Below are 26,594 nucleotides of genomic sequence, written 5' to 3'. Positions count from 1 at the left end.
ACAGAGACAACTTTCACTCAGAATTTGCCAATTAATTTCACAATTAATTACAAAGAATGAAACCGTATTTTCTTGTAAAATGTACTTCAATAATCTTTGTTTTATTTTACAACTTTGAAAAATCGTTTTTTACAATTCAGATTGTAATTCAATGTTGTTTTTGTATTTTAATGTAGTATCATCATATTTATTAATATTTTGAATGAGCTTTCTTTCTTTTTATAGTTGGTATTTTCATTTTAGTATGTTTTATTCATTTTATGTGCTTCTGTCATTTTAATTTGTTTTTGTTATTTAAAAATGTCTATTTTCAGTTGTAGTTATTTTAGTGATTCAACACTTTATTCAATTTTATTTTACATAGTCGCCAAGGCAACATTTATAAATGAAGTTTTCTAATTTAAGTTGTTCAAATATTTTTATATTTTATTTTTTCTAAGATTTTTTCAATTAACAAAAACAATTTTTAATAGTCGTAGTTAACAGTAATAATATGAATGTTTTTTTTGTATGTTTCATATTGAGTTTTTCCTCATTACCTAATATAATTATTTGATGTTGTTTTTTAACTATAAATTTATTTGTGTACATACTTTGTTTCTTTTGATTGGGTATTTTTGCCACATCGCTAATAGAATAGAGTGTCCAGCATTCTTGTTATAATGTCTTGTTTTTAGTCTTGTCCTGTCTTGTCTTGTCTTGTTCTGTCTTGTTTGTCTCTTCTTTCTCTCTATCTGTCATAACATCAAACTCACTGAACTCTCTTTTTCTCCACCTTTTTTTTTCTCAGCACAAACAATCTCTAATCCACCATTCCTAATTTTTTAGGCACCTGTTTTCTTCTTTACTCTGTCCCTCTCTTCTGGTCTCTTTCCTCCTGTCTCACTCTGTTACTGTGTCCATGAGTGTCACAGCTGTGTGCCCTGCTCTCCTCACCTATGTGTCCTCTCCCTCTTCCCGTCCCAACAGCGGAGCCACTTACGCCACACCGCCGGAACGTATCTAGCAGTATGTACAAGTGTTCCACCTGCAATCACTCTCTCTTTCTCTCACTCTCCTTTCCTCCCTCTATCTATCTCTTTCTCTCTCTGCCAGCCACTCCATTTCTGTGTGGGCTTGTGTGTGCTTTATCCATTCCAGCTCTTTTAGAGTTTATACTCTTTTAGCAGGCCAATAAACTTATACAGCCAGAATTCATATTAGCCCGGTGAGGTAAACACAAAACTAACATGCACTACAAAAATAATAAATACAAAAAATTAGTTTTAGTAGTTCATCACTGTGGGTAACTATTTTTTACAAATAATGGAACAGATTAAACACAGTTTATAGCAATACGAAAAGCAAAGATTAAAATGTAATGCTCATTTTATCTTGGATGTTGTGTGGTGCTAACTGTAAGTATGAGTGTGTTTTATTTAGTGGGTTGTGTATCATTTTGATTAGTGAAGTCCTCTCTTCACATATCTTTCAGCCATGTACATGATTGGAATCACATACACTAATATTTGTGTAAGATTTCTAATTTTATCAAGTCATTTAAGGCGAGACACTGCAGGTGAATAGGGCAAAAAAAATAACTAATAGTTATCACCTTACTTACCCAGTTGATTGATTACATTGATTATTGCAAACATTTTATGTATTACAAGTTTTCAAAAATGTTATGTTTAAATATGCAAATGAGGCATTATTTAATGAAATATGTGCTAATTTGAATAAATGTCTAGTACAAAAATCTGAACACTAGATGAAGTCAGTTTCAAATTCTTTGTTTATTTTTTTTTACATATTAGAGTCAAATGTTTTTACAGAGGGAATTCTGGTTATCTTTTTTTGTCACTCCATAATTCAGAAAATACTTTGAACAGCCAGAAAACAATATATTTTCACAATTTGGGGGGGAATAAAATGTTGTATATAATCAAGGAAAATATATATGAACAAATCCCTCTGTAAAAACCTTCAGAATATAGACAGGAATAAAAATGTCAAGTTTGGTGTGTGTAAGTGCTACTGAAGTGGAGATTTATGGCTCAGTGTTGAAGAAAAAACTCATTTTGAGAAAACGGCCTTTAAAAATATGTATTGTAATTTAAATCTATTGACACAAACAGATAAAGTGCTATAAAAGAAACACTTAACCGTGTCTTTTGGATGATTTCCTTCCACTAGTTTAAAAAAGCACTTTATGAAAAACCAAAAAGCCCAAAATCTCAAAATTGACAGGTGCTTGAAAAAACAGTGTTTTTGCCTGCAGTGTCTCACCTTAATCAGAAATACAATATTATGAATTAATATTGCAATATAACAAAAATTGCAATTAGTCACTTTAAATGAAACTTTTCAAGCTGTTTAAACTATGAGAAGAAGGGACTCACTGCTTCTTAGAGGTTCTGAGCGCTTTTGCCATTTGGAGGCACTAATGAGTCTTTGTAGAAGACTTACAAAATCTAGTCATCACCAAGGACTGGTCACAGATTCTCTAAAGGATCTGGTCTAAAGTGAATTTTAGGACAATTTAAGATTTATTTATATCTTTTTGAGACTGTAAATGCACATTTATGCAGACTATAGATTATCTAGAGATTAACAGCAAAGGTTAAGCAAAAAAAGGACCAGTGAGTCTTTATAGATCAGTGACCGCTGCTTGGTTGTGGATAGTTCATGCAGCAACTATTCCAGCCGTCCAGTCTGTGTGTAAGAGACGATTCGATGACAGCATTCAAACAGCAGAGTGTTTGCATCGAGCGTGACAGTGTTCCACTGTTCTCTGCTGCGTGCGTGTGTCCGCAGGAGCGGGCTGAACGACGATCTTCAGTGGAACTGTGTTTTCATGCTCAGCTGGTGTTGTGCGTCTGTTGTGACAGGTCTAGTGCTCTGAGACTCTTGTCATTCTAGTAATGTGCTAGATATGTGTCCTCTCCTTCAAGTCTTCATCTTTCACATTTTAACACGCTTTATTTCCACCACACAGCCTATCGCTGACGTGAGTCCCATGCGGCGGTCTACGTCCTCGTTGACTCCTCAGAGAGGGGTGCAAGAGGTTAATCTGAGCGATTATGACCTGGAGAGGCCCAAGATGGCCTTGGACCAGACCCTCGCTCAGGAGAGAGAGAGGGAGCAAGCTCATCATCATCATCACCATCATCATCACCGCTGCCAGCGGCGCAAAGACAAGAAGCACAAATCGCTGGATCGAGCCATCAGCGAGGAGCAGCCACCACCTGCAGGTGGGCCTGATTTGAATTTCTTATTCATTCGTTCACGCTTTTCAGCACTTCCATCTGAAAGAAAATAGTGAATTTCATAGATCACAAAAATATCATAGAGACTTGATGTGGCCTTGTTTGATTTGGCAACCACCTAGAACAATGGATCTCAAAGCGAAGGCCCCGCTTTACATGTTCAACACAATATTCAATATATATATATTGAATATTAGAATAACTGTAACAATATATATATTTAATATATATATATATATACAGTACAGACCAAAAGTTTGGACACACCTTCTCATTCAAAGAGTTTTCTTTATTTTCATGACTATGAAAATTGTAGATTCACACTGAAGGCATCAAAACTATGAATTAACACATGTTGAATTATATATGGAATTATATACATAACAAAAAAGTGTGAAACAACTGAAAATATGTCATATTGTAGGTTCTTCAAAGTAGCCACCTTTTGCTTTGATTACTGCTTTGCACACTCTTGGCATTCTCTTGATGAGCTTCAAGAGGTAGTCACCTGAAATGGTCTTCCAACAGTCTTGAAGGAGTTCCCCTGAGAGATGCTTAGCACTTGTTGGCCCTTTTGCCTTCTGTCTGCGGTCCAGCTCACCCCTAAACCATCTCGATTGGGTTCAGGTCTGGTGACTGTGGAGGCCAGGTCATCTGGCGCAGCACCCCATCACTCTCCTTCTTGGTCAAATAGCCCTTGATGCCTTCAGTGTGACTCTACTATTTTCATAGTCATGAAAATAAAGAAAACTCTTTGAATGAGAAGGTGTGACCAAACTTTTGGTCTGTACTGTATGTAGATATTTGTATATATATATGTATATATATATGTAGGTCTGTACAATCTAGTTGAGCACTAGTTGAAAATCCCAGCTTCTTATGTTTAGCATAGTGATGTAAATTCTTTTAAGGATTATAGTGATCAGGTTATCAAGGAAAAAACTCTTTATTGCTCTCCAAGGCACTTTGGTGTAGGATTTATTCTGTCTGTCTTTGACTGAAAGAGGGACTTACAAACTATTTCTAGAAAATGCACTTTGGAACTGATTGAGCATGTGGTTCTTCATGAGAAGAACTCAGGATTCTTTACTACAAGATTCCTGGTCATCTCATTCTATTCTTAGAAACACTGGAAAATAAACATGCTTCTCAGCCAGAGTCTGACTCTTCTGTTAATAGATCTGTCAACGTGGCAATACATCAGTCCTCTGAAAGCTCATGTTAGTTTGGTGTGTTGGTGCTCAGATTTCAAACACATACAGACACCCACATACATCTTTCTCTACATGTTTTTGTTTTTTTGTAGTCAAAGATCACAACAGCACCAAACAGCATTGCACACATGCACACACTCAAGTCACCAGCACTTTTGATTTTAGAAAACAATTATTTTAAATTGTAACAATATTTTAAAATATTACAGTTTTATTGTATATTATAACCAGCAGCCTTGGTGAGCAAACAAGACTATAAAACATAAAAAATATATATTAAAAAATGTAGCTTTTGAACAGTAGTCATCTAAGTGCATCTAAGCAGATATTTAATAGATGCAGTAAATTGTTTTTAATAACATTTTTATATTTAAAGTGCAGTTTGTCATTTTTTGCACTACTTGAATCACAAAAGAGAACTTCAAAAAGTACCTCACTCTGTCTTCCATTGGTTGGTCAAATAGATCCCACCCATCTGTTTCATGGTCAGGACCACTTTAACTTTCTCACACCACTGTTGCTATGTTGGGCTGGTCGCAACCCTCAAACAAACAAAAAATATTCTGAAAGAGCCATAGAACATCATATTTTAACATTTAAAAAAAATGCACAGTTCAGCTTTGAATACGACATGACGGATTAATATACGTGATTAATTTTTTTGTATTACAGCAGATCCAAACACTGAGTCGCTGCCTAGGGAACGAGCACGGCAGCGAGATCGCGGCCGCTCCCCTGAGAGGAAGCACCATTCATCCTCAGCGGTGGAAAGGAAGCAGCGATACTACTCTTGTGATCGCTACGGCAGCCATGAACAAGGCCACAGCGTGTCCGCCGGGCCCAGCAGATCCACATCGCCAGGAGAACCCCGTGACCCAAACAAGCTTAAGCAGGTCATGTGGTTTCCATCAGTCCCTCTAGCGTCCACACATGATGTGTAGCAGTGACTTACTCTTTCTCTTCTCTCCATTGTGTTTCAGGGAATTAATACAGCTAAAGGAAGTTCATTAGCTCATACCTCAGGCACGAGCACACCCTGCCGTGGGCGTAGACAGCTCCCTCAGACGCCCCTTACGCCTCGGCCTGCTGTTGCCTACAAGACTGCCAACTCCTCTCCGGTTCAGCTCAACACTGCCCAGTCTACAGGGCCCTGCCCCACTCGCCTTAGTCGTGGCCTGTCAGAGCATGATGCCCTACTCAGCAGTAGCACCCACCGACAATTTCCTGTGCCTGTCACTCGTATCGGCTCTGACCCCAACTTGGGTCCCCTCCAGCAAGACTCAAACTTGTCTGAAGCGGACGACTTCCACGATGCCTTGAGCACGTACGGTACGGGCCGCTCCCCCAGGACTGCAGCCTCCATCGCCCACACATCATTAGGTGCGGCTCCCACATCCACACTGCTCTCGCGCAGCCAGAGCGGAGTCCCTAATGGGTATCACTACTCCCTCGGAGTGAACACGGCACCTAGTTCAACCTGCAGAGCACCTGGAAGCTATCAAAAAACTGAGAGAGATGATTGGTGTTAGCATGATTCGATCTAGCATGAATTTTATCATCTTTGCCCAGGAGGAAGGAGGAGGAAGCCTTGTTTTGGAGGAGAGCAAGAGTTATGTCTGCAGTTTACACTATTACAACTGTTTACCATCAGCTTGAGCCTATATGGTTTTATAAAGGTGTTCTTCTCTTGTTTAAAAAGTAGAGACGTCCTTGTCACTGTTACGAAAGTTGCGGCAAGATGAAAAGCGCTTGGAGGTCTCGATAGGTTTCAAACTGAATAGTTAAGACTCAAGTGACGCTCCCCACCTCTTTTAATTTCATTAGGACTAATTCCACAAGGGTCACATGCAGGGAGATGATCACATCAGCTGTGCCTGTGATCAAGACCTCAGAGAGGAAGACGACCAAAAACACAAGCTATGGTGAAAAAAGTTGTGTGGAAAAAGTAAGACATTTTAGGTGTTGGGATTTGAGAGGTTCTTTAGACTCTTTCCACAGGACACATTGACTGAAAAGTTATTTCTAGGGATTTTGGCAGTGTGTCCACCAAAAAGTTTTTTTTTCTTTTTGTTCCTAAAGCCAGCGTATATTTTCAATTGTTTACAATAGGAGCAGCAAGTACTAGCGTAACGTGGCAACAAGCATCTGTTCCTTGCTTAATTTTTTTCTGGTCGTTGAGAGTTGAACAGTGATCATCTTTGGATAAAATGTTGCACTCGTCACTGCCAATTTTTATCTAAACATCCATTTGCATTGGAGGAGGGGTGGGACAAATACCATACTGATCAACCATCACATTCTACTTGTGCAATGATTGAATAATCATCGTCTGACACCTTCAGATGTCAAAATTAATGTAAAAAAACAAACAAAAAAACACTTGAAATTTTGTTCGTCATGTGTCTGCCAGGTAAACAGCTAAATGCTGTGCCTCCAAATCGCTCTTAAAGGGTAAGTTCACCCAAAAATCTAAATTATGTCATTAATAACTCACCCTCATGTCGTTCCAAAACCGTGAGAACTCCGTTCATCTTCGAAACACAGTTTAAGATATTTTAGATTTAGTCTGAGAGCTTTCTGTCCCTCAATTAAAAGTGTGTGTATTAGGGCTGGGACAACGCGTCGAGGTCATCGATGACGTCGACGCAAAAAATACATCGACGCAAAATATGCGCATCGATTTGTCGACCTGTTTTTATTTCTCTAAAAAACGTTTGCAAAACGTTTACCTTATGTGCGCTGAATATACGCGATGGCCGGATCAACATTCTGTCCAACGTTATATAACCAATCCAGGGGTTTTTCTGCATTGATCTTTTTTTTTGGCGGCTGTCAAAGCCTTATTTGATCGGTGAGTGACAGTGACAGGGCGCGTACGAGAGAGAGCCCCGGCTGCGCGCGCAATCTCACAGTCTTCAAACAACACGAGCGCTTCTTGCTCTCTCTCTCCCTTGTGTATATTAATCAAAATCATTAAACACGATAGAAAAAGGGCCAAACACCAAAGTTTCACGCGCGCTCGCGCACTCACAGTCTTCAAACTACACGAGCGCGCTCTCTCTCTCTCTCTCTCTCTCTCTCTCTCTCTCTCTCTCTCTCTCTCTCTCTATCTCCCTCGTGCATATTAATCAAAATCATTAGACACGATAGAAAAAGGGCGGAACGCCAAAGTTTCACGTGGAGCATTCGGAGATTTTTTTTTCTCCATGACAGGCTGCTGGCTCCCACTGTTAATTTTTTTTTTTTTTTTTTTTTTGGAAAAGCACTATCTGTATTAGCTTAAAGCCCTCAAGTTTACATTGGTTACTGTATTCTTTTAATTGCTCTAAACAAGTATTTTGGGTGACCTTTTTTATTGAATGCTAGACATCAAGTTGTTGTTATTTTCACCTGAAAGAAGAACTTTTTTCAGTAAGCTAGGCCCTATGTGTTCAGTAAGCTTGTTTCAGTAAGCTATGTGTTTTCAAGGCTTCAAGGTTTTATTGAATGCTATCTCTATACAAGTGCAAAGTAATGCATTCTTAGTCAGTCTTTTATTTTGTAATTTTAAGAGCAATAAACATATATTGCAATGTTAAGGAATTCATGTTTTTTTCATTCAGATGTGTAAATCAACATGTATAAATTGTTAGTAGTCAATTAATGGGGAGATAATCGAAATCGAATCGGTCTGGAAAAAATTAATCGTTAGATTAATCGACGCATCGAAAAAAATAATCGCTAGATTAATCGTTTAAAAAATAATCGTTTATTCCTAGCCCTAGTGTGTATGGTATACTGTCCATGTCCAGAAAGGTAAGAAAAACATCATCAAAGTAGTCCATGTGACATCAGAGGGTCAGTAAGAATTTTTTGAAGCATCGAAAATTCATTTTGGTCCAAAAATAGCAAAAACTACGACTTTATTGAGCATTGTCTTCTCTTCCGTGTCTGTTGTGAGATTTCAAAACGCTGCAGTTTAGTGATATCCGGTTCACGAATGAATCATTCGATGTAACCGGATCTTCTTGAACCAGTTCACCAAATCGAACTGAATCTTTTGAAACGGTTCGCATCTCCAATAAGCATTAATCCACAAATGACTTAAGCTGTTAACTTTTTTAATGTGGCTGACACTCCCACTGAGTTAAAACAAACCAGTATCCCGGAGTAATTCATTTATTCAAACAATACACTGACTGAACTGCTGTGAAGAGAGAACTGAAGATGAACACCGATCTGAGCCAGATAATGACTCGTTCTCGAGTCAAGAACCATTTCTGTCAGACGCGTACGATTCGAGGACCGATGAGCTGATGATACTGCGTATGTGTGATTCAGCATGAAGCAGAATGACACACAGAGCGTCTGAACCAAAGTGATTCTTTTGATGATTGATTCCGAACTGATTCTGTGCTAACGTTATGAGCGCGGGTAAACCGAAGGCTTGAATCAAGGAGAATCATCGCAAATGACGTCATTACGTCGAGCGCAAAAGAACCAGTGAACCGTTTTCTTCAACTGGTTTATTGAATCGAATTGTCCGAAAGAACTACTGGTGATCCGAAAACCGATGCAACCGGTTCTTGACTCGAGAACGAGTCATTATCTGGCTCGGCTCGGTGTTCATCTTCAGTTCTCTCTTCACAGCAGTTCAGTCAGTGTACTGTTTGAGTAAATGAATTACTCCAGGATATTGGCTTGTTTTAACTCAGAGGGAGTGTCAGCCACATTAAAAAAGTTAACAGCTTAAGTCATTTGTGGATTAATGCTTATTGGAGACGCAAACTGTTTCAAACGATTCAGTTTGATTTGGTGAACTGGTTCAAGAAGATCTGGTTACATCGAATGATTCGTTCGCGAACCGGATATCACTAAACTGCAGTGTTTTGAAATCTCACAACAGACACGGAAGAGAAGACAATGCTGCATAAAGTCAGTAAATTGTACACACACTTTCAATGGAGGGACTGAGAGCTCTCGGACTAAATCTAAAATATCTTAAACTGTGTTTCGAAGATGAACGGATGTCTTATGGGTTTGGAACGACATGAGGGTTATTAGTGACATAATTTAGATTTTTGGGTGAACTAACCCTTTAAGTGCCCACAACTGGGCTTTTTTAGAAGAGCGGCTGGCATTTTTTGGTGGCTAAAAACTCTTTGGTGGACACACAACTTAAAGGTTTGCACTGCTGCAATTCTACTTCTTTCTCTAGCAAGAGTGGAATAGTTGGTCTGCTCCCATCTACTGAAAAAAGACCAAACTGAACTCACTTTTCTATCAGACTGTGGTAGATTGAATATCGTTTCCCAGTGTTCCATTTTGTACCTTGTAAATGATCCGAGTGTAGCTGGACATTATGTAAGGTCTAATCATTTTCTTACACTCTAGAGGTAAGATACCAAGTGCCTAAACTTTGAGATTTTATTGCCACATTGGTGCGTGATGCATTATGAAGCATTTGGCCTAAGAGAGGCAGTGAAGAGATGCTGTACCCTGTAGGTTAAATGTCACTGATTTTTGTTTCTCAGATGTACAGTACTTGAGCATGTATTTGAGGAAAGAAATTGCACAAAACAAAGACTGTAGCGTTGTAAAGTTCAGGTGGATTGTTGATGATGTTGGTCTATTTAGAGTGTGTTATTGAAATGATTCAGGGAAAAGTAGATGACATATTAAAAATGCTAATGCAGTTGAGTTATAAAAGACTGAAAGGTTGTATTTGTTGGTTGCTGTTGATGTCAGTGTTGTTTCCAGAGGGCTTATTATACTTATTATCATGCCTTTCTCTTTCAGTAACTGATTAAAAGAGGAAGAAGTTGAGACAGATTGAAGCACTTAGTTGACTTTCTCCTGTATCTATTTTTCACCATACAAAAAGATTCAGAGTGACCTATGTGAAATTAAGAATATGTTGTATTTTCTCAATTAGTGAGAGACTGTAATGTTTTGGATGATCGTTAACAAATCAAGTTTAATTTATTCAGAAAATGATTTTTTCTCTGATCCTGCCCATGTATTCAGTTTGTCGACTGTGTCTTTTCTGTCTGAAGGGTTTATTACATGGTTGTAATATTAAGGGGAGCCTGCAATAGAGCGCAACAGTGGCTGCCTGCTTTTTCAGTGGTCTTGGTTATGGAAGTATTTTATTTTCATTATCTTCATGGGAATTTCATGCAAAAATGTATTAGAAGAAAAACAGTACTGAAAATTTTGGGAAACTAAACTTTCTGATTTATCGTATAAAGCTACTGGGCGGAAAATAAATAAATGCAATTTTCAGTATTGGCAAATCTCTTTACAGGATTATGATTGGTACATTAGTTCTTTACAGTAATGTTTGCTTAAGAATCTCAACACTTACGATGCTAATTCAAAAGTTACATTGGATTTTTCTATGGATTACATGAATGGAATTTTTACCTGTGGAGCCTGACTGTTGTGCTCTGTAATATCTAAGTGCAGGGAAATGTTGACTGTTGAAGTACAGTAGGGCTATGCAACAAAATTACATTTTAGGACTGCTCCCCATCCTGTAGCTTTATCTGAACTCATCACACTCTAGTTTTAGCACCAGTGGGACCAATTCACCACTTCACAGAGATCTTTATATATACAGGATGTGTAGCTCACCTAAAAATGCCAGATTTTAATGCAGATGCATTGCTGATTGTGCTCGACACTGATGTGCCCTCTGAAAGTATTACAATTAATATAGTGGTATTTGTACTGGTTGCAACTTGTCGCTAAAAGGAAGGTTAATGTACAGACATTTGATTTCTTTATTTTTTTTTAAGTATGTGATGTCCTAGTGAACTGCCTTTGGCCACCATTTACATTTTGGGATGGAGATGATTGTTGTGAAAACAATAAATCTTTGACTTCCCTTTATTTAGATATTACCTTTCCTCTTTAAAGATAAGGAAAAACAGAAGAAGAATGTGTGTGTGTGTGTGTGTGTGTGTGTGTATGTATACAATATATATATATATATATATATATATATATATATATATATATATATAAATACTGTATATGAGCCAGGTGCCCAATTTTTTACAGCACTAGTTTGTCTCTGTGTGCTGTATACTTTGCCCAACTGACCTGTGGCTAATCTCTTTGGATGATGTCATGTTTGCATGTTATGATGACATACTGTGCATGTAGAAAATTGTACACCTTCATCCATGTTTTTCTATAAGGAGTTAATTGGCTGGTGATTTTCTTTCTTTATTTTTATTAGAAATAAAGATATTTGATACACTTAGCCCTGGATTTCTGGGAGAAAACTAGAAGACACTTCACTTCTCAGTTTGTTGGAAAAGAGTTGTTGAAAATAATAGAGTGATGCACAGAGATGACTGCTTAACTCCTGTGATCTGATGATGGCTCTATAATGCCATATATTTCAGCTCATTGACTCTTGTCAGTCTTATCATTTCTACCATTTACATGTTGTATGAAAAAGCATCACTGAACTGAGAGATATTAAAATAAAGCTTGGAAAAAAATGACTTAATTTAATATTTTCTATACATTTTCTATACAGTTTTATTTTGGTAATGAAATGTTTGTGTCATGGACAAAGCTGAACCTATGTATTTTTATGATTTTCTAATGATATTTTCTCCAACAGTAAAACTAACTTTTTAAATAATAAATATTGTAAAATTTAAATAAATTATATTTTGTAATTACTATTATTAAATAAATAATAATAATTAAAAACTATTATTAAATATTAATGTTAATATATTAACGGAATTATTTGTTTTACATTTACCTATACATTTCATTTAGCAGACACCTTTATCTAAAGTCACAGTAAATTTAATAATTCATAAAACACAAGCTAAAGCGCAAGTTCAATGCAGAAAATGTTTGCTCTAAAACACATACACACTTTAAATGTATGGTATTGTTATGTAATATATATTACAATATGTTAAACATATACTGATAATGACTTTAATTTATTTCAAAATTAGTACTTCGATCCAGCACAGTCTTCCTCAGCCATTGTCATGCACTGATATGTTAATGAGCCTTGAGATGCTGCCTCTCATTGGCCTGTGGCGATGGTGTGGGCGGGTCCCCTCGAGCAAACACTGTACAGATGAAGGTGTCTAGCGGCAAGCGCACAGTTTTCACAAGGTAAGCAGAGTACGCCATCAACGGTAGACACGCGCCACTCCATTATTATTGTCCTCGGACCATTCTCATTAACACCTAAGCTATTAAAATGCGATGAACCATCACAGTGCTTGTCTTGCGGCATTATAACTTAGGCAAACATGATGCTTTCGCCAGTACTGTGGACAGCAGTTTTATTTACTTTCGTAAAAGCCATCATCCTGCACAGCGATACAACTGGAACACCAGATATGGAGAGCGGCTCGGGAATGCTGCTGACAGGTAAGACGTCAAAATGTAATTAATAATGGTATCTACTTCGTACCTAACAGAGTAATGTTCGTTTGTTTACATTTCTTGAGAATAGCGCATTACAGAATAGTGCCTGACAGGCTATTACTGTTGCAAATTTGCGTATTTAAAAAAGTTTATAAATTGTAATTTTAGTAATAAATTTCACTTTTGTATTCCGTTTTTAATCTAAGATGTGAGCTAATAAGTGATGGAAATATACACTTTCTCTCATACATAGGACATGTTAACCTGTATTGATGTTGGAAGTTAATTTATGTAAATGTTTGATGTTCAGTGTTTCCCTCTGGGAGCCGCTATTGTTTCAAGTTTTACTTCATAAAGAAGCATGTGCAGGTACTTCAGCAATGAAATATTTTGACGCCCTGCCTATTAAAATCACACTACTGCTATTTTTCACTAGAGGGTCTGGCTGCAGACTTGCACTTGCACTCTCAGGCTTGCATTCTCAGACTTTTTTTTTTTTTTACAAAGAAGAAACAGCACTGCATTGAATACATTAACAAACAAACATAATAATAATAATAATAAAAATAAATAAATAAATAAAAACAATAACTGACTTCTCAACAAGTAGGAAAAAACCGTACATAGTTCTTAAGAAACTTGTTGTTCTTACTGTTATCAATGAGTTTAAGAGATTTTACAATAAGGGAAATCTCAGCATCAGACATCAAATCTAGGCAAAGCCTTGAGAAATTTGTGTTTGTGAATAAATAATTTACAATGCAACACAAAGAAATTAACAACATTATCAATAGCATAGTCTCTCCCAGAAAAATAAGAAATATATCCATCAATGAAAATTTTAAATCATAATTGATAAAGTGAGAAAGATAACAACCCAAGCTCTCCCAAAGAGGCTTAACCTGATTACAGTGGTAGAAAAAAATGAAGCAAAGTTTCTTCCTCAACTTTGCAAAATAAACACAGGTCAGAGAGATCAACAAAAGAGGCAATTTGTGAATTGGTTTGGTAAACATTATGAAGAATCTTAAAGTGTACCTCTCTAATTTTATTGGACATGCAATATTTCTCTGGGAGTAACTAGGGATGGGACGGTATGAAAATTTAATATCACGATTATAGTGACTAAAATTATCACGATTATCAATATTATCACGGTTTTGTTGAAATGAGATGAAAGTGTTCAAAAATAGTTGATGCTCACACTGAAAACATTTCAAGTTTTATATTTAATAATCAACAAACAACTAATAAAACAAGCAACTCTATGCACTTAATTTAAAGAAAGATTAAATTCTGTGGCATTTCCTTCCTTACAATGAAAAGTGTAGAACCATAGAAAAGCATAGAAGTCACTGACTTTCGCCATTCCTTCTCGAAAAAAAAAAAAACAAACATTGTGCGCTGCGCTTGCATCAGACTGTTGCTGGCTGGACATGATTTAATAGTGAGTTATTAAAACCGCGATAATCAAACACGGTTTTAATGATAATTCATTTTTAAACGATATTACTAACCTTCAGCACATTTTATCACGGTTATCAATAAAACCGGTTATCGTCCCATCCCTAGGAGTAACCACGCCTTCTTCCAGTGAATACTGTCAAAAAAATTATTCCTAAAAAAATTTACATCGAGGGGATGTGTAAACTGTGTAATGTAACAATAACTTTATAAGTTTACTATTACATTTTTTATCAATAAGGCTAACTCCATCCAATAAAAGTTTGGGCATAATTGTTTTTCTCTCATTGAAAATATGTGTTTTAAATAAATGCACATAACTTGGAGACACAGCTTTGGTGACAGAATTGAAAGTTCTACCAGGCAGAGGAAAATTATACAAAGCCATAAATTCTTCATATTCCAGTATACTGCCATCATTTTTAAATAAATCTAAAACAAAAACAATACCTCTATCATACCACTTATCCATAAAAAAATGATTTGTTTCAGATTAAAATGTTCTAATTATTCCACAGAATTTCTAAAAATTTCAGAAAAATTGTGCACATAACACAATTTCCAAGCAAGTAAAACTTGTTGGTGAAATTTGGAGAGAGAAATCGGTAATTAAGAAGGGGTGAAATTACATTTTAAAAGAAACTCTAAACCGCCTAATCTATGGAATATGGCATTGGGGATATAGTACCAAATTGAACCATTACCGCAAAGACATTTTTTTTAACCAACTAATTCTAAAAGAGCTGACTAATTCTTTAAAATGTAAAACTTCCAGTCCATCCTCAGAACGTCTATTAGACAAAACAGACTTCCTAACTTTGTGAGATCTGTTCTTCCAAATAAAATTCAACAAGATTTTGTCAATATCATCACAGGTTTTGTCACTAACAAATAAAGATAAAGAGGGATAAACACAACGAGACAAACCCTCTGCTTTAGAAACAAGTACTCTTCCGTAGATTGATAGATCTCGTTGTAGCCAACAATTAAAGATGGTTCTTGTTTTTTTTATTTTATGTGAAAAATTAAGTTGTTGGCGAAGCAATCTATCTTTAGTAAGGAAAATCCTCAGGTACTTAATACAGTTTTTTACAGGTATATGGTGCATCGAAGGTTGTTGAGTGTCATACAGACAAAATAGTTCACACTTAGATACATTTAAATATAAGCCTGAAGCTTCAGAAAAATAATTAATAATATTGATACACAGGGGAATTTGACTTTGGTCTTTAAGAAATATAGTTGTATCATCAGCTAGTTGAGAAATTTTAAATTCTTTACCAAAAATAGAAATACCTTCTAAACTGGGATTTTGTAAAATAACAATTGATAACAATTCAACAGCTAACAAAAAAGAAATGGGGAAATGGGGCAACCTTGGGCGCACTCCTCTATCGCAATTAAAGCGTTTAGTAGTTTGAAAACCAACCAAAACTGAAGAGTTAATGTCTTTATAAAGCATGCTCACCATGTTGATAAAAGTACATCCAAAACCAAAAAGACTAAGAGATTCTCAGACTTGCACTCTCATACACTTGTGCTTCCGCTAGTGACATCACTTGCAGTCTTTATTTTTTATTTTATTGATTTTTTTTTTACTTTTTGTTTGAATTTCCCAACATTTTATAACAGTAGCCAGGTGGCGAAGACAAGAAAAAATAAACTAAATTACAATGTCACTTGCAATCCCTACTTGCACTCTCTGCTACCTGTGACACTTGCAATCGACACAAATCGTGCTTGTTGCCAATTGAGACAAGAAGCTGTGGTGGTTAATAAACGCAACGCGCAAAGTTTCGCGTTAAGCATTTTTCCATATACAATAAACTGTCTACAACTCGTTTATATACACTGTCTTTGTCCATTAAGCTACATTATGTGTTTTATTCATAATGATTTTCTATAGGAGGAAAACATTTAATGTACAATTTAACGCACTCCGTTCTGTACTCGTCTGCTTGCCTGTACGGAGTTGATCCTTTTAAAATCACTTAATGCATTTAATACGTTGAGTCAACAACAAGACAGGCTAGGCCTACTGAATTGTCTTTATCATCTTAGTCTGTTATTAAGGCGGGCGTACACGGTGCGAATTCGGATGGTCTTTAGATCGTATGTACACGCACACCGCACGAGTGAGTTTATCTGAAAATCGTACGGACGAGATGAAATAGGCTACGACACGATTTTACAACCTGCGAATTCCAGAAGCAATCGCACGAAGTTGATAGACGCGTTCGACTTGAAGCACCGCTGCACGCACAGAAGGATCACTGACATTGACATTAAAGTACTGCGAGAGCGATAAGAGAGCACACATATCCAATGCATTCGAATCGCTCTCGCGGTACTTTGATGTCATACAGGTGATCATTCTGTGCAGCGCTGCTCAAGTCGAACGCGCCTAATATAAGTGCTCTCCCTCTCTCATAACTGCATATAAAATATTGATACGAGCCGTGACTGTTTCCTACACGTAACTTACAGGTTATTTTTCAGCGATAGGAAACCGGGACGTTTGGTCACCCTGTGTGTGTGTTCTTGTATATGGTTTATAAATATCTGAAATAGGTATTACAATGTAAACATGGTTTGTGAGGACAATTCCTGTGCCCTCGTAAACCAAATGGCTTTAAAAAATACTATACGGTGTTTAATAGAAATTTTAAACATGCATTTTCCGTGATGGATAGAGGTAGTGTATGGTGATATAAAGTATAGAATACCATTACGTCTATGGAGTGTCCCTGTAAACTACATATGCGTGTGTGAGAGAGAGAGAGAGAGAGAGAGAGAGAGAGAGAGAACTAAAAAGGCATTGGAACACGTTGCTAGAAACATCATACAGCGCTCGCTGTTCATGTCAGACTTCAGCGAGTTTATCCTCCTCTTCAATAGTCCACAATCGCTGTGGCGTTGCCGTCTTCGCCTTTCTTCTTCTGTGGTTTTCCTAGTTCGTGATTGGTCAACTTCAAATAAATCAACAAATCGGCTCGTTCAACCGCACACATGTCACGAATTCAAACCGATAGCTCACAAACTTTTTAGACATGTTTAAAAATGATCGGGAGGTCGGGAAGTGCTCGTAAGCCACTCTGCTCGGCTCATAATTCATCGCAAATGATACGAGCTGCGACCATAAGAGCATACGCAATTTCCACACGATTGAAAAAATCGCATGCGAACTCGTATGACAGCAAAAATCGCGCCGTGTACGCCCGCCTTTAGGCCACATTAAGCGTTCGCGTTGTGTTCAAAGCCATCTGCTTGCCTTGTAGTACATTAAATAATAACTATATATCGAATTTGGTCTTTTAATTGAACTTACTGTATCCTAATACATTATGCCATATTAAGTGTTTGTTTTTTTCTACAGGAGGAAAACGCTTAACGAAAGACTTGCTGTTCTGTGGCCACGGATTTGCCGGTCTTGTCTTTTTTCTTGCAGGACCCTGTACATTATAGTAGTAGGCCTACTAATTTAGTTTTAATCGTTTAATCACCACCACAGCGTCTTGTCTCCATTGGCAACATGCACTATTTGTGTTGATTGCAAGTGGCGTCACAGGTAGCGGAGAGTGCAAGTAGCGATTGCAAGTGACATTGTAATTTAGTTTCTATTTTCTTGTCTTCACCACCTGGCTACTGTTGTAAAATGTTGAGAGATTCAAACAAAAAGTTATAAATAAATACAACAAAAAATAATTATAATAAAGACTGCAAGTGACGTCGCTAGCGGAAGCACAAGTGTCTGAGAATGCAAGTCTGAGAGTGCAAGTGCAAGTGCAAGTCTGCAGCCAGACCCTTCTCGTTTTTCACGAAAGTTGAACTAGTGTGAACGCACACACAAGTTAAACAATGTGATTGCTGCATGAAGCTTGTCAGCCGTTCTTGCTGTTTTGTACAAACACATGTTTAACAGATTTGTGGCAGATGTGAGTGTGATTAGTTCCAGCAATCTTGGGAGAAGGTAGAGGATGCCATCATCTCCACAAATAAATGTATACTGGCCTGTATTCATTTCTAAATTCTGTAAAATTGCCAAAAGGGTCATTTGCGTGCATAATACACAAACAGATGGATTTGACAAATAATGCTAATGTTTGATATAATGTTCTTTGACTTCTGCGATGAAATTGTGTTTATGCTCAATTAATATATATATATATAATATATATATATTAAATATTCATAATGTGTAAGTATTTATTGTTAGAAGTATGATCATTCAGCTTTTAGTGTGTCAGATCTAAAACATTTTGAGTGTTCATTGTATTGGTGTTTGCTGTATTTTAAAAAAATCTGTATCCATAGCGGTCATTAACAAGCAATTTCAGGTCAATCTCTACTGTATATCATGAAAATTGCCCAAGTTACTTTATAGTTTCTTTAAAAGTGTATAGAGCTTGTAAGAGATTCATGTGGGAATTTCGGTTGTATATGGCTCTAAACAATTTTACCATACCACAAGGACCATGTTAGGTACCAAACAACTGTTTTCTAATGTTTCATCCATCTTGTAAATCCAAGAACCAAGACGCACAGTCCTTGAGCTCATTAAGAGACTTCATTAGTTTTAGCTCATTCTTCTTCTCAGTTGTTTTAATCAACCTTCTGATCTCAACAATCCTACAGAAAAGGTGGACTTGTGTTTATGGGCTCAGATTTTACGGTCAGACTGACAGATGAACCGGTTTATTAAATCCAGACCATAGCTGAAAAGTGGTGTAATTGCTGAGAGTCGGTGTGCTACAGCGTGCAATGAAAAGCCCATTTAAACTCAACAGGTTCATGATTGTTGTGACTGAGGATAAAGGAAAATAGGACCATATGTCTCTATATGAATAACATAAGTCTTGGAGTCTTAAATGAAGTTGTGCTTCAGTAACCAGAATTTAATAGTTTTTTCAAGATTACCAGATTACCTTTTTTATTTGGTGTAATGCAATGTGTTTATGCGGTTTAAGGTTGAAAAACACATTATTTTGCACATAATGTACATTTAGTGTTGCTCCTCTATGCCCTGCCTTTCTGACACACGTCGATTTTTAGAAAGCTCATTGTTCTGAAAAGCGAGGGGAACGCTGATTGGCCAGCAATCCAGTGTGTTGTGATTGGCTGAATACCTCAAGCGATTGACGGAAATGTTACGTCCCTTAACATACTGTGGTCTCCAGTGTTGCCAAATCCGCGGTTTTCCTTCTGAATTGGGCTACTTTAACACTGTTGCTGCGGGTTGCTTTTCATGTCCGTGGGTTGAAGCGACCTCAATAATGTGAAATTAACCCTTGGAATGCAAATTTTACTGGAGAACCCAGCGAAAAAAAATTTGAACCAATACAACCCATTACAAAAGAGGGATTTGTTGCATCCAGTGGGGACATAATTACTGAACATAATTACTTATACTTTGTTTTTACACGTATTGCGCCGTGTAAACATAAAACTATGTCTGCATTTGTGATCAGAGAAACGACAAACAACAAGCGCTACTCTACACTGCTTAAAACTCGTGTTTGAATCATCAGTGGCAAATTCTTTAAATATAAAACATGTACTTACAGGCTGTGAGTCAGAAGTGCCAGACTGTCCTTGCAAGTGGAAAGTGGAACTGCCTCACTTTATAGAACAGCCTTAGAGCACAGACCCATTGTAGGTTAGTCTGCAGCTGGATACCATTGGCGGGTTTAAGAAAGCCGTGGACAAGTCTTAACTTTAATAAAGAATATCTCTTTAGATTTGAGACTTTAGTCTTTGCAACTTTACAGATCTTCTTTACGCACCAAGAGCTTGTATCACTCCAAAGAGAAAGGAAAAATGGAAAATCTCATAATATGAACCCTTTAAGTTAATATTAATATTAGGTTAATATTAGCTTGTTTGAGGCCACATCTTGCCAGACTAAACCCTCAGATTACACATATTGGTTTCTTAATTCTTGATAACCATGCTCTCTGGTCAAACAGTGCCAATGACTTTGGTTTGATTTGATTGTTTAACATGAACCTGCCAGGTTTTGTCCTTGTCATCTTCATGGGGTTTGATTGAAGGTTGGCACTGTTTACTTCTGAGGCCCCATTATGCCTCCAGCCCAGTGAGATTTGTGATTTATTACCACTTACGTTACACTCAATCACTGTTGTAATGTAATCTTCAATGTCAGTGTCAGGCAGACAGGCAGCTGGGGGGTAAAACTATAAATCAAGAAATAGCCTAATCATCAAAAATCAAGTTCTTTGGTGTTTCTTTATCTCCAGATAGCTTTGCAGTAGTTGTGAGATTCAGATGGGATGTCTAGATATAAACATGCCACAAAAATGCAATTTGTTTTCTTGTGGGTTTGACTCTCCTGTTGAGGCCTACTGAGATTGTAAACATACCCAGCTGCCTGTAATGACACATCGTGGAGTGCTTTGTGTCCTCATGACTGTTGATCCAAACAGTGAAGCAGAAACCATGTTAATAGTATGTTAGCAAGGAAGAAAAATGATGAGAACACCTGGCATCAATATGATTCATGCATCTGTAATAATTAAAAAAGGAAAGTTTGTACACTACTACTTGCTCTCCATTGTTGTCTCTCGTTTTCTCCACGAAAGTAACATTCTCCTTTGTTAAACACATCTGAAAGCTTCAATAGCTTACCGCATCCAGGCTTGAAAATTTTTTTTTCAGGCATCCAAGGAAAACACCCGGCATGAGTCAGGAGTAGTGCCTGTCTGCTGGCTGGCTGACAAGAGCAGGCCTGTTGTAGATTTGGACATAATGGGGCTCTTGGCACTGTTTTGCCTTGAGGGAAACCTTAAAACTATCATGATATTGTAATTTATCTTTAAAAAAAAAAAAAAAAACAACGGTGGGTATCTGAGACTAGAATGGCAGCCCCAACATCGCTGCTTGTATTCCGCACTGAAACATATGCCAGATTATGTCATGCTTGTTCATGGGTACTTAAACACACTCATGTATTGGACTATTAAGCCGACAGTGCAACCTGTTTCTTCTGGCACACACTGGGAAGCATTGACCTGTGGGCACTATGAATGACATCACCACTAGCCAATTAGAAAATAAATATCCCAGTGGAACATATGGGCCAAAAATGGCACACAAATTACTGTTTAAAGAACCTCTATTATAATACCTGTGAAGAACCAGTGGTGGATTTAATTAGCATGCGTTATAGGTGAAGCTGTTAACAGATTGTTTCAATTTGGGATGCTGACACAATGCAGCATGCAGCCTCTCATACTTTATTGCTACAATTACAACAAATGATGATAAAACATTTTGCTGTCAGCATTTTTTTCTCTCATGTCTTTTTTGGTCTTTGATTGTTTATGAATTGTCAAATCTCTTAAATCTCTGCTTGACTGGTCTTGAATAATGACTGGCTTTCTAGTGGAAACTGAGGTCAGCTCTGTTCTAAAGTCAAATTGGCTGGTTCTGAAGGCATTTGTCATAAAGAAATTTACTTTTTCTTTTCTTGTTTTGCAGCTTGCTTTGGATTATTATTATTATTATTATTAATATTAAGTCTTAAAAATGAAATTATTTACATTTACATTTATTCATTTAGCAGACGCTTTTATCCAAAGCGATTTACAAATGAAGACAGTGGAAGCAATCAAAAACAACAAAAAGAGCAATGAAATATAAGTGCTATAACGAGCTTCAGTTAGGTTAACACAGTACACATAGCATGGGCTTTTAAATAATATAATAAATAAAAACAAAACAGATAGAATAAAAAAAGAATAGAGCAAGCTAGTGTTAGAGGTCTTTACATATACATATACATATATACACATACACACACACACACACACACACACACACACAATTGCATAATAAATGAAAAGAAAATAGGATACAAAAAGATTAGAAAGGTAGTTACGTTACCGGTAAATTATTTGACTGAGAGATTGTCTTTCTGTCTTTCTTTCACAAATCTTGCCTTAATGTGACCCTGCCTGTGAAAACCCAGTATACGTAATTTTTTTTGGTGATTAACTGTTTTTTTTTTTTAAATATCCTTTATAAAGATGTAAAGAACATTCTGTGAAATAACCTTATATCTTTAATATTGACTAAGGCCATGTCAAAGATTGAAATCATAGTGAAATTAATTGTTGAAATCAAACTTTGATGCTTGTCATCTCAAATTAGATTTAGACTTGTTTTAGTTCTCAAGTTCAACTCACTGACTCAATAATCCAGATGGGTTAACTATTCACTTGGTCCAGTGTTGTGCCTGAACGCGTTCATTGAACGATAGTTCATGAACTCGTTCATATTTTGGGCGAACGTGAATTGAACATGCTGTATTAATGCCTGATGAACGTTAATGTGAACTCGTTCATTCTGGTGTCTGTGAACGGCACGCTCTCTCAGGTTAACTTCGTTCAATAGGGTGCCAGATTTCTATAGAGCCCCCCAGGCGAAAATCCGGCTAAAACACACCGTAAACAGGTCTTAATATGTAGCGGAAAAACACCCAATCTGGCAACCCCAGCCACCAGTGTCGCATCGCCGTCCGCCGCATGCGTGACGCGTCATCAAAAAACAGCAAAACAAAACAGCAAACGACAGCAGCATGTAGCAAGAAGGCGTATGATCATTTAAAAGAATTTTATGATGTTTATGACAATGTCGGTGAGAATGGGAGACAAAGCATTAAAGCAACAATGGGGAAATGCTGTCCCCTCAATGCTAATGTAAACCCTGGTTGGATAAGGATTCAAAATTGGATATGAAGATGAAATCTGACATATAGCTTCATTGTTAAAACTGATAAAATAATTGCTGTCTGTGATTCTATATGGGCTGTGGCAATAATTTTGAAAAATAATAGCTCGCAGCAACGTATGGAAAAAAGAACTATGAACTAGTTCATTTTTGGAACTGTGAACTTTAGTTCAAAATTTTGTAGTTTGAACTATGAACTGAACTAGTTCATTTTAAAATTTGTGAATTGAACTTTGAACTAGTTCATGTAGAAAGTGAACTTTCCCAACACTGACTTGGTCTTTTGTATGATAAATAATAGCTGTGTAAGTCACAGCTAGATGTCCTTATTAAGCTAGATAAACTTGTTTTATTATATGCCTTTCAACTTTATAATAATTTGATCACTAAATTATATGTGGTTCTGTTGTCACACACTCATAAAACAATATAATGCCTTCCAAACACACTTTAAAGACGTAAAAGCATGTATTACACACAAAACTAAAAGACAACAAATACTCCACTATACAGAAACACATTCAGCCTTTTCAGTTCTCTGAAATAGTCACATCCCAAACCAGATAAGCAAGGTGTGATTATTTATTTGCAAGGCATTGTCTGAATTTTCATGCAACAAGCTGTTGGTTGAGCCGACCAGCAGGATCTCATCTCTTTATCTTTTAGACTTAAGTCGACACCATATTTAATTTGATACTAATTAAGAAAGAAAATGTTTAGTTTTTTCTTTGTAAAACAAGATTTATGTTTTAAAGAGTGTAAATGACACCTCTTTTATTAAAGAAGACTGTCAATGTCAATGATTAGTCTAGGTTATTTGTGTGCCCATATCATACTTTGAAATTTGATAAGGCCATGTTGTTTCAGTCATAACACCGTATTTCACTCAGTTTCATCATGTTGTTCCTGTGCGGCCATGACGTAAGTGTGTTCAGACTGCAGGTGGTTTATGGTCCTATATCGGGTTGAGTGTTATTGTTTCTGACCAGTTTAAAAACTGTGAATTCACAAATGCTGTGGTCAAAAGAGACATTTGTCTACCAGCTGGTCCAGGTTCTTGCTGTTGTTTGGTATCTGAAGATCTAACTTGAAGGCTGGCTGTGGTGGGGGGCAGTCTCAGCCCAGCACGGTAAAACCCTGTGAATGAATTTACAAGAGGTTTTTACAAGATATTAAACAGCCATGTTGGAGCAATTTCTGGTGTTGTCTTTTCCTTTTAGTGGCCTTTTATGTGATAAGGATGACCCAGATGTCACGGAAACGCTACATTTGTTAAGAACAAAGTGGATTATGGATTCATTGGAGTTGTTAGTGTTATCTCCACCAATGAAGTTCAGTCAGACCCAGAGAGCTGCTGGACTTTGAGTGTGAACACTGAACTTGCCTCTGTAACTTAATATTTGCAGTCTGGTTGGAATGTGATCGCACATGATGTCAAATAAAATAACACAGTGATGATTTGGAATGACATACACAATATTTCTCTATCCGAAGATCTCCTCACTCACCCTTGAAGGGTCTTGAGTCTTCCCTAAAGGCTTCTCTATATATGTTTTGGCTTTTCTGCATTTTTTTTTTTTTTTTTTACTGTAACACTATCATTTTGTGTCTTTTCCATCAATTTGCTCTGCCTCCTAGCTTTATGCATGTTCACACAAATACCCCATCAGCAGAGATGTTTATCTTGGACCTTCCAACATCTTGTGATTATGCTTTATTAAAAGAAATTAAAATAATTTTCCATCTTTGCTTCAAAATATTATCTGAAGATGTATGTTTTTCCAAGTAAAATAGATCATATGTATATATATATATATATATATACATATATATATATATATATATATATATATATATATATATTTTTTTTTTTTTTTTTTTTTTTTTTTTTTCTCAAACAATTTTCCGAATCTGTCCTCCAAATCTCAACAAAGGTTTTTTGCTGAATTACACAACATATTCATGTTAGGATCTGTACTGTTTCCCAAATCTTTGTATAGATGTAGACTGTGAGCTACATAAATATTCCTCAAATTGCTTTTTAGGGGAAAAAAATTATTAGAGGCATGGACTTTACCCTCAAAATAATGGATCTCCTTTAATGATTCCTATAGTATCTGTCAGTCTGTTTGTTTAAGTATAGGTTGATATAAGACAAGTGGTTCAAGTTAGATCACAAACCCAATCACTCCTATTGGTCTATGAATACAAATGAGATCATGATGTCAATGTTCATATATTCTGGAAGATTCCTACTTAAAAAAAAACAACAACAACAACAACAGCCCTTTATGTGAGTTTTGTGAAACCCATAGCCATCTGATGAATATATTTTCTTGATGTGAAGGCTGGCATTCTATAATGTTTTCTTTGCACTGTTTGTGCTGGCATTTTTCATTCTCTTTCAGACATGTTTAACATTTCTGCTCAGCTTGTAACAGGCATCTGTAGTCTGCTGCAAGCTTGTGTTCTCTGTTTTTCCCTTATCTGGTGCAGAACACACGATACAAGCAGTCACCTCCTGACCTACAGATGAACACAGCTCCCCTCATGGGCTTTCACACATTCTCATATTTACAAGCACAGGGTGATCATGGTTTTCATGTCCAAACTTTATCACAACACAAGCCATAAAGTCAAAATCAACATGTTTCTATTGGTATGTAACTGCCCAAATGCAATATGGCGTGATATTGCACCTGTAGTAGTCGTCAATAGTTTAGTAAATGTTTTTGAAAAACAATATTTACTGCATGAATATGACAAAGAATTGTGTTGATTTTCTAGAATATTATGTAATCTTGCTATGTTTTGTTAATAACAGCCCTTGTAATGATCTCTGGAAGGAAGGGCCCAAAAACTGAAGAATGCTTAACTCCAATTTATTGAAGCACAATAACAAACAGTACAAGCAAAACAGCTTGAGACCAGTTTTGGACCAGGAGGAGACAGGAGAATGGTTAGGCTAGCAAGGTCAAAGTCTGGGGCACTCCACCAGCAACCAAATCCAATTTATAAGACGAGAAACAGAGTCGGGCAGGCGAGAAGGTCAGGCAAGATGCAGACAGATCAATCCAGGCAATCTAAAACTCACAGTCCAGAACAGGCAGATGATCATAAAAGCAAGGCAATCCAGAAATCCATAATCCAAAGTAACGGTCCATTATTTCAGCAACACATCTGTTTTTATAGACTGGCTAGATTTTAGGGAGTTTAAAAAAAGATGTACAAAAACCTAATACAAGCTCAAAATATTTTTCTATCAATAATGTTTTATACTGCATTTCTTTACGATGTTAGTATGTGTTGTATTCCAGCAGGAGGTGCTATAGGAGACATCTCTTTCTCTTTTCAGGTCAGCTGTCAAAGCAACAGTTCCTTGGTAAACCAACTTCACCACAAAGACCACCATGGTCAACCAACATCAATTCATGCTGGTCTAAGGTGGTCTTTACAACAGGTTAGACTATGTTAAATCTTATAGATGTTTTTGAAATAACATTAGAAAAATAATTTTACTGTTTGA

The 26,594-nt window shown here is 36.7% G+C and overlaps 2 protein-coding genes across 2 annotated transcripts in view; both read left to right on the top strand.

Moving 5' to 3' along the window:
* The window catches only part of LOC132130013 (voltage-dependent N-type calcium channel subunit alpha-1B-like), a 121,544-nt gene extending 114,617 nt beyond the window's left edge, over nucleotides 1–6,927 (top strand). Inside the window, exons 43-46 of the mRNA XM_059541579.1 lie at nucleotides 970–1,008; nucleotides 2,978–3,233; nucleotides 5,135–5,355; nucleotides 5,443–6,927. Of these exons, the coding sequence (XP_059397562.1) occupies nucleotides 970–1,008; nucleotides 2,978–3,233; nucleotides 5,135–5,355; nucleotides 5,443–5,991 (1,065 nt within the window). The 3' untranslated portion in view covers nucleotides 5,992–6,927. The remainder of the gene's footprint in view (nucleotides 1–969; nucleotides 1,009–2,977; nucleotides 3,234–5,134; nucleotides 5,356–5,442) is intronic.
* A 5,680-nt stretch (nucleotides 6,928–12,607) lies between these two features.
* Nucleotides 12,608–26,594, top strand: part of LOC132130650 (collagen alpha-1(I) chain-like) — a 72,281-nt gene continuing 58,294 nt past the window's right edge. Inside the window, exon 1 of the mRNA XM_059542422.1 lies at nucleotides 12,608–12,859. Within this exon, the coding sequence (XP_059398405.1) occupies nucleotides 12,739–12,859 (121 nt within the window). The 5' untranslated portion in view covers nucleotides 12,608–12,738. The remainder of the gene's footprint in view (nucleotides 12,860–26,594) is intronic.

This window comes from Carassius carassius, chromosome 47 (genome assembly GCF_963082965.1).
Source record: "Carassius carassius chromosome 47, fCarCar2.1, whole genome shotgun sequence".
NCBI lineage: Eukaryota > Metazoa > Chordata > Actinopteri > Cypriniformes > Cyprinidae > Carassius > Carassius carassius.
This window is presented reverse-complemented; position numbering and strand designations above follow the sequence as displayed.